The 8,113-nt window shown below is 43.0% G+C and overlaps 1 protein-coding gene across 4 annotated transcripts; it reads right to left on the minus strand.

Moving 5' to 3' along the window:
• Window positions 1–221: 221 nt before the first annotated feature.
• On the minus strand, window positions 222–6,914 carry LOC113217572 (uncharacterized). 4 transcript variants are annotated; one of them, XM_026437527.2, is made up of 4 exons: window positions 6,779–6,914; window positions 5,668–5,853; window positions 1,395–1,559; window positions 222–577 (listed from the first exon to the last, which is right to left on the minus strand). In XM_026437527.2, the coding sequence occupies exons 1-4, from the start codon at window positions 6,857–6,859 to the stop codon at window positions 416–418; spliced, it is 594 nt and encodes a 197-aa protein (XP_026293312.1). In that variant the 5' UTR covers window positions 6,860–6,914; the 3' UTR covers window positions 222–415. The 4 variants fall into 4 exon arrangements, with proteins under 4 accessions (XP_026293312.1, XP_052125733.1, XP_026293314.1 ...); XM_026437529.2 differs by lacking the exon at window positions 222–577 and adding an exon at window positions 3,073–3,196 and having other exon boundaries at window positions 1,411–1,559; XM_052269773.1 differs by lacking the exon at window positions 1,395–1,559.
• Window positions 6,915–8,113: the final 1,199 nt, after the last annotated feature.

Here is an 8,113-nt window from a genome sequence, read left to right on the forward strand (position 1 = left end):
CTCTCAGGCGCAAATGCTTTAACAGCAAAAGACAATTGACAGTGTACTGACAGTGTAACCAACACTAAAATGATATTAAATTGGTAAGCATTACATCAACAGATAATGACAAAGTTTAACATAGGCCCTACTGATATTCATAACAAATGTCTCAAAGGGGTTTCCAAAGGTGTGGTTACAGGTGTGGTACAGGACGAGTCACGAACACATGTTATCTGGGTGTTTTCACAACATGAACTAACTTTATTTCCGCCAAACAACAGGGACAGAAAAAAACAAATGAGCACATACAAGGGATGGCCGCTAGGTGGCAGTACTTACACACAGGTAAGTGTCACACGATACAGTACCTAAAAACAAATGCATGAGAGGAAAACACTGATATTTTGGATAATCCAATAATAACCATCGCCAATTAAGATTTCGGAATAGTAACGGCTTCCGCGATATGGCACCCGGAGGCCCGCTTCTGACCGGGCGGTCCGTACGAAAGGCGAAACCGCCACTCCCCGTACGGCATAATTGGAAAATAGGGAAATGACCAATCCATCGGTGTGTCAGATAAAATGGAAACACCCTGTAAATGAAAAACATCGACAACGTTCAAATTTTGTTCAAAATCGTCAATGAAGAATTGATCAGGGGGGTGGACCTGTGAATTGCAAGGGTTTGAGTAAATAGTCTTGACAAAAAAAAAAACAAAAAAAAACAAAACATACAGCATTTATTTAGCACCAAGGCTTTATTGAGAAAATAAATGTAGCCTAAGTTTTCTTTGCGCGCCATCGCGCGCACTCTCCAGGAACATATTTATTGTCGCCTTCACCTATGGAGCGATGCAGCAGCCATAGCAATATTAAGACGTGTCTCGTCATATTTTGTACAAAAACGTAGCACCTCTCAATTGCTGACAAATCGCGACGTACGGACAACTCTGCCTGTAATTGTCCCTAAAATTACTGATAGATAAAGAAAAGAAAAAGCTGCTGCTGTGTTACTGATAGACTGCAGAACATAAATGATAAAATAGCGAAACTGCGGAGCAGCTTAGAGCTCTAAGCTCTAAACCAAAAGCTTATCGAACTTTGTGCAACGGGTGCGCAGCTGATCGGACTTTGTTTAACCGAACCATAACAGGTCGAACTTTGTCATTAGGACGCATCAAATCTTCGTACATCGTTAAGTACTATTTTCAAAGAAAGCTTTTGTAATCCCGAATTCTCGATCTACCTTATGGCGCACTCGCGTTTACTTGTTACGTACCGATACTCAGCCAAGTACATCTCTATCCCCAGCAGCGCCAACCGCATTAAATACGCTTCTGGGGATTCAGGATATCCAAAGCTTAGCGATCTAAGACACAAACGTGCGCTGTTCCAAAAGAACATTCTTACCGGATTAAGAACGCATGTTTTCCCCTTGCTGAGTAGCTTCCCGGTTAATGCTTGAAAGCATTTGGTGTGTTGATAAGCGGCTGAACAGGCACCCCCAGGGAAGTTGAAAACAAATGCATTTTCTTTCCATTGGTTGTTGCTACGGGCATCGACTACGACACGAGTCTGGGAAAAGAATACAAAATTACCCACAAAAGAATACAAGCTCAAGTGAGCTTTCAAATCTCAGTTTTTACCGATAAAGAATGACAGTTACACAGTTAATATTTACTCTGTGCTTCAGCTTTGAACACTCTGTGGAAACGCAGATGATAGTGTGGAACTGGTTCAGGGGTGGACTAGAGGGTAGTGACCCCGGGGGGAAATAAGGTGCCCGGATTTGCCTACCTTCTAGGGGCAAATAGAAAAAATCGTGTTTTTAGTAATATCTTAGTGGTAGTGTGGGTCGAGGAGTGAAATTGAAAATTAAACGTGAAAATAGATATGTCCTGAACGTGTCTTGCACTCGTTACATAGTGGCCACAATCTTTCCATTTACATTCCCCTGAGTTTTCCCTTGATTTCCAGCCCCTCTGTTCTAATAAGTTCCCTGAGTTATAGGAACAAACAACCGTATCCAAACAAGCGAGCGAAGCGAGCTCGAAATTTTTTTGGGTTATAAGGTCGCCAAAATACCCTGCTGGGACGTCAAAATGTCTTGTTGACTCACTGATAAACTCCTTAATTCAAAGCCAAATTTTGGTGTTACCTAACACAACTGCTAAAATTAGTGTCTTTGAACGCCCGTTTAGATTGATCTGCCGCTCAGACTCGGCTTCGGCCCGGGCTGGGCCCATAGGTTGCGGTACACGGGACGGGCTACGAGCGGCCGCGAGCGGACTTGAACCCGGGCCTTGGGCCCGCGCGAGGGGCCGGGCCTTCGGCCCGGGGCCCGCGAACCCTCAAAACAGGCGGGGCCCGGGAGCGATTTCCTGGTTTCCCCTCCGGGCCAGTCCGCCCCTGAACTGGTTACAGACACGCAGCCCCAAAGCGGACATCAGAGAAGAGCTACGGAAGACCCGGTTTGTTGAACCATGAAGATTAACTTAGGGTACGGACAAGCCTAGAAAATAATTACCGCTACCGCTCCTGCCCGTTGATTGGGGTTTCTTATGAGATTTCCACGTGGTAAATTTTCCTTGTTCCATATTGTTTGTTTCCATATTCCTGGGTTTTTGTAAAATCCACATGTTTTTTGTTTTTTTTTTTAATCCACGAGGGGTTTTTAAACTCTGTGTGGTTACACGTCCACGTGGCTTCTGACACCCATTTGCATAGATCCAAAGACAAGAGTGCTGATTCCCAAGTGTATCATACACACAAAGAAAAACATAGCACGCCCTAGTTTTTTGTGAGCTCAGGTGCAAAAAATTCGTCAGCTTAGGTCTAGCTATTTTTTTTGTACAGCAAACTGAAGCAATGAACTAGCTGTATCGCCAATACTATTTAGCAGTACAGCCAAATATTTTATCCTGCAGCTAATTTTTTGGCAGGGGTGCCAAATTTGCCTGCAAAATCGATTAATACGGAACCGATTGTTATTTTTGCCTTGAAGCACGGCAGACCTATCAAATACAATGGTTTGAAAGATTACTAGCTGTAAAAAAAAAACTAAGAATCTCATCGGCGAGCGACAAACCCTTTCAATTGTACTGAATCGAGCCACAATTTGATGTTTGTGAAAGAAGTGTGTACATGAACATGGTCTTCTTTGCCTTGAACAGGACGGGTACACATATTTCCTTGTGGCTCAACAAATGGACCTGCAACATGAAAAATGTTGTCATTTACTTTTAAGAGATGCATTTCTAGCTTGACGAGAGCGATTTTAAAAGTATTAATTTTGAATATTTTTCAACAATATCACGCAGTTTTAGTCTTCCAAATAGGGTTGAAAATTTACTACATTTTCCCTCGTTTTGAAATATTATATGTGACATATCAAAAATCGCTCTCGTCACGCAGAAAAATGAAATTCAGTTCCGTGCAAATCGGTTTCACAATTTTACACCCGTGCCAAAAAATTAGCCGGTTGTAAAAATATTTTTCTGTATAGCTAAGTGACATTAGCTACACGGTTAATAAACGTTGTGGTTTACTAGATGGCTAAAAAATTAGCCGTGGTGCTAAATAAATTAGCCCAGTCTATTCAGTTAATTTTTTAGCCTCGGTGCTAAAAACTTAGCAGAGCCACGATTTATTTTTCTGCGTGTATGCTAACATTCTGCTTGATGTTCAGGTCGCTAGCAAAAGAAAACCGCCCAGAATCGTGCACGCCAGAAAGAAGTCTACCCGCCTTGTTCGAGCCAAGGAAGACCATGTTCACGGAGGGGTACACATCTCTACACGGTAAAAACGACGTCCTGGTTTCCTTGGCGTTTTGGAAAAACCATGACGTCTTATGGAAGAAATGCATGGGAAACGTCATGGTTTTCCAAACGTCATGAAAACCAGGACGTCGTTTTTACCGTGTACAGTGAGGGCTTGCTATAGTTCCACGCAGCCTAGTTCCGCCGGAGCTCCTTCCCCGCCAGGCCTGATTCCCCCACTCCGAGCGAAAAGAGGCTTACCCGAGGGGTACATCACTCCGATTCTGGGCGTACACCTACTTTTAGTCGATTTTTTCTGGCCGTTACTTTTTGACTTTTTTTGACTTTTTCTGTACTTTTATTTGACTTTTTTCTGACTTTTTGATCAAATTTATTTGACTTTTATGATTTTTTCCCTGCTATTTTTTTAAAATACGGGAGAGTTGTATTTTTTGGGCTAAAAATAAGGTTTTTACAAGACTTTTTGGTACTATTGATAGCATGAATCGAATAAAAAGAAAATTCGTCATAAGAAAAACAAGGTATTTTCAGTATTTACGTTTTTTGGTGAAGAAATCCCGTGAAATCCGGTAATTTCATTTCTCTCACTTCACCCGACACCCACCCCCCTCACTCTTTAAAAGACAGTGATCTAGGACTTTCCGATACAATCACAGTTACGTAGCTTTTTGGCCTCTTACAGGCAGATATTGCACTCGCATGTTGACTTTTTGTTGACTTTTCCAGTGCCTTTTCTCTAACTTCTCGTCGACTTCTCGATGACTTTAATTGACTTTTTTGGCTTTTTTTTTACTTTATTTGACTTTTTTGACTTTTTTTGACTTTTCAAATGACTTTTTGACTTTATCTTGACTTTTTTCTTGACTTTTTTAATCGCGTACACCTACTTGTAAGAGTGGTGTACCCCTCGGGCTTACCTCTCTTCCTCCTCCCCGCCACCTTCCCCCCGGGCCCCCGGCCGGCCAGCAGTGTGAGCGAGCGCACCGTGTAGAGGAGTAGGGGAAGACGCTCGCTATAGTTAACTATAGCGGAATTTCGCCTCTGGCGTCCCCACTCACCCACTCCAATTCTGAACTCAAGGTGGAACTATAGCGAGCGGCTACTGTACCGCATTGGTCAAATTGTAGATTATTTCATTACTAATAATGCGGTCTTTCGTTCATATAGTCACGATTATGCGTTTTCTCAAAAGAAAAAAATCCTCTGAACCCTTGCACTTTAAAGCAAAGAGTCAAAACCATCAAGGAAAACACGTAAGGAGCCTACGACTGAAAATTTATTAACTTCGTCAAAATTTTCAGAATTGTGGGTTTTGACGGTCATTGAGGGCTTAATAAATGTTTATATAGCACCAAACATTCTGACAACGTTTTTATAACAGGTTTCCTGAGGGTTCTGCAAAAATTCTAAGAACGATATGTGGCGAGAGTCTGGTTATTATTGACACCAAGGCCTTCTGCCTATAAGCGCTCTGCTTGTTATTCACTTTTTCATACTTCGTATGTAAAGTGTTGCGCCCTACCGGCCGTGTATGTTAACAGTCAGTTCTGAATAAATACCCATCATTGAGTTCACATCGCGCTATCGTAATTAGCCCACCACTCTGACAAATATATGATTGAATAATCAATAATATGTGATACAAGGGTGGCTAGATTCCTAGACCCAAAAGTTTATTAAGAGGAACTTTTGAGAGAAAGCCATGTTTTATCGTAATATTTGGGGAAATGTGTAAAAATGTATCTACAATTTTATTTTAAAAACAGGATGAAATTTTTTAGCTCTACGATTTGAACTCATTTTGAAATTTTGATTTGGTTTGGTCAAATCAGGATTTCAGCAGGGCCTCCCGTCCAATACTTACAAGCTTTGATATCAAATTATTCCCTTCGTAATACTCTTACCCAGCAATTATCATTCACTTCTTCTAATCCTGTAACGTTCCCGTCAAAGCGTTGAAGCTCTTCTGGCTTAAGTGGGTTGAAGTGGTGCGTGAATCGGAGGTACCAATTCCACGTGGGCTTGTCGGATGTAGGTAATTGAGTCTGATCACAGTTGTAGAACTTCGTACCGTATGCTATATAACGGCCCTGGAAAACGAGAAAAAAAGGCTCAATTGAGGTAACTCCGTATGTACGCATACATTCGCGTCAACCCAGGTCTTTATCTTTAGTTAAGAAAACACGTGGATTCTATGTAAAATGTTACCGTACAAGACGATTTGTGTCATTGACATATCGTACGAGACCATTGTAAAGGGAATTTTCCAACATTTTCTCCTGCTTCTAATGATACACATCTCGCAAAATCGCCAAGAAATTCACATTCGACCGTTTGTCGCGACCCCAGCGAGACCCGACCCTTAAGCCGGGCTCCCCGAGACCCAATCTTTCAATGGGCATTCGTTCCGTAAAACGGGCTAATATCGACTATGCGGAATTCTAATTCCGCTTCTGCTCGACTCGTATTTCCATTTACACTGAGAACCACTTTACGCAACAGGATACAAAGCCCTTTGTTACGTGCAATTATAACCTGCGAATAAAGTTTCTGTGTACACTGGTAAATCAGAAGTAGGATATCCCACCTTTAAAAGGCGTTATAAAGCTCCAAAGGCATTACAATTTGTGTTTTTTCGAAATATTTATTTCCCATGGAACAAAATTGGATTCTGAAACCTATTTTCGTAATCTTCGCGACATTCCGCGTCAAACGAACCTACATATGATGGGCTTCTGTTCAAAATTGGCATAGATTGTTTTCATTTTTTGCACTTTTTGACTTGCTTTTCATTTGCTGACCGCTTATCTGAACCCTATCACATGTAGGCTCGACTGGCGCGAATTTTTGCGAGGAATGCGATAATGAATCTCAAAATGTGATTGGTTTGCTCATATAGAAAATATTTTGAAGAAACTGAAAATATACACATTAGTACCCCTAAAACGAGTTTAACACCTCTGGAAAGGTAGGATATCACACCTTTGTTTTTCCAGTGTACACCTTTTACAATACCGCAAAAGTGTTGAGCGATTTGCCGTAGCCGTCCTTTTGATTCATGAGTGCTAACAGAACAGCTGCGAGAACAAGTGCCATTTTGAGGCAACAAAACTGGACACGATGCTGCAACGCTCTAACAGAACGAATGTAGAGCTGCGGGAGCTCAGTAAAGGGGGGCATTTATATTGCAGTATGACGTCAAAAGCTTGCGTGTAACGTGGACCAGTCAAACTCTTTACAGGAAGTTTCGCATTGTCAACATCTCTCCCGAAGGCCTCCGTGTCTCCGACATTTCATTGTGCTTTCATAATGGCAATGCACAGTGCGTGCTGGTCTGGCAGCGGGCGTTATATAGAAAAGACCGCTATTATGGACACTGCGCATATATAGCAAAAAAGTTATCGGCACGCGGATTAGATTGAGCATAACAGAGTTAATGTTATGTGCACGCTCGGAATTCAAACGCACAGTGGAACAAGAGGGGTTGATAGACGAAGAGGCTGATTCGAGAAGACTGGCCCTCAAAGTTTGTTTAGGAGGTTCGGGTTCGAGTCGAAGTGTGATCAGGGGAAAAGTGCGTTCAAATCAAGTAATTGCAACATTCTGCACGACGCGTGCGCATAGTAAAACATAGAAAAGCTACACGACGCGTTTGAATAACTCTAAAACTGTTATGCGAACGCGGAATCAAAATTTCCAACATGTCAACAACAACGTATGTAAGGGACTGCCTGCCTACGTCAATACAATATTGCATTTGTAACTCGGAACCGGAGCCTAGCGCCTGCCAGACTCGGGGTAGGCCACTCCGCAGTACACGGATGCAATGTAGACGAGATGTTGCCTATCCACCAGGCGCTACGAGAGCTTGCATCTGTCGGTCACCTACCGACACTGACGTTTGTCGCTGCTTTGTACAGAATCCGGCCAGCGGGAGTCGAACCCCAGACAGTTTCAGACTGGTCACAATTGAGCAACCTCAGCTGCCACAGAAGTGAAGGAGATAAAATATATATCTGCCCTAGCCGGGAGTCGAATCTCGGGCGAACAGTTTGACACGAGCACGATTTAGCGCGCTCGGCCGCCCGCCCGTCTTCTCCACTGTGCGTTCAAAGTCGGTCCTGTATCACGGGAGACAAGGAGCGACGCCAGTCAGCGACAGCGTAGAATGATTCGTTCCCTGGAGCGCTTATCCGTACCTCACCTCTATGGCCCAGTCGGTAGCGTTCCCGCTCAGAGCGCGGGAGGTCGGTGGTTCGACTCTTCTCAGGCCACCAAATTTCAAATGGACTCCAAACCCGTCATTTCACCACGCCCCTCTCGTGGAGTTCCGATGGCGTAGTGGTTACC

The sequence above is a fragment of the Frankliniella occidentalis genome, unplaced genomic scaffold, assembly GCF_000697945.3.
Source record: "Frankliniella occidentalis isolate FOCC.00 unplaced genomic scaffold, Focc_3.1 Scaffold101, whole genome shotgun sequence".
In the NCBI taxonomy this organism is placed as follows: Eukaryota; Metazoa; Arthropoda; class Insecta; order Thysanoptera; family Thripidae; genus Frankliniella; species Frankliniella occidentalis.

What these genes read in the sequence shown, in the direction of transcription:
- LOC113217572 (XM_026437527.2), bottom strand. Translation starts at nt 6,859, where the DNA reads ATGGCACTTGTTCTCGCAGCTGTTCTGTTAGCACTCATGAATCAAAAG. An exon ending in AATCGCTCAACACTTTTGCG is followed by an intron (nt 5,854 to 6,778) that starts GTATTGTAAAAG and finishes CTCGTTTTCCAG; the next exon opens with GGCCGTTATATAGCATACGG. An exon ending in AAACATGCGTTCTTAATCCG is followed by an intron (nt 578 to 1,394) that starts GTAAGAATGTTC and finishes TTTCATTTACAG; the next exon opens with GGTGTTTCCATTTTATCTGA.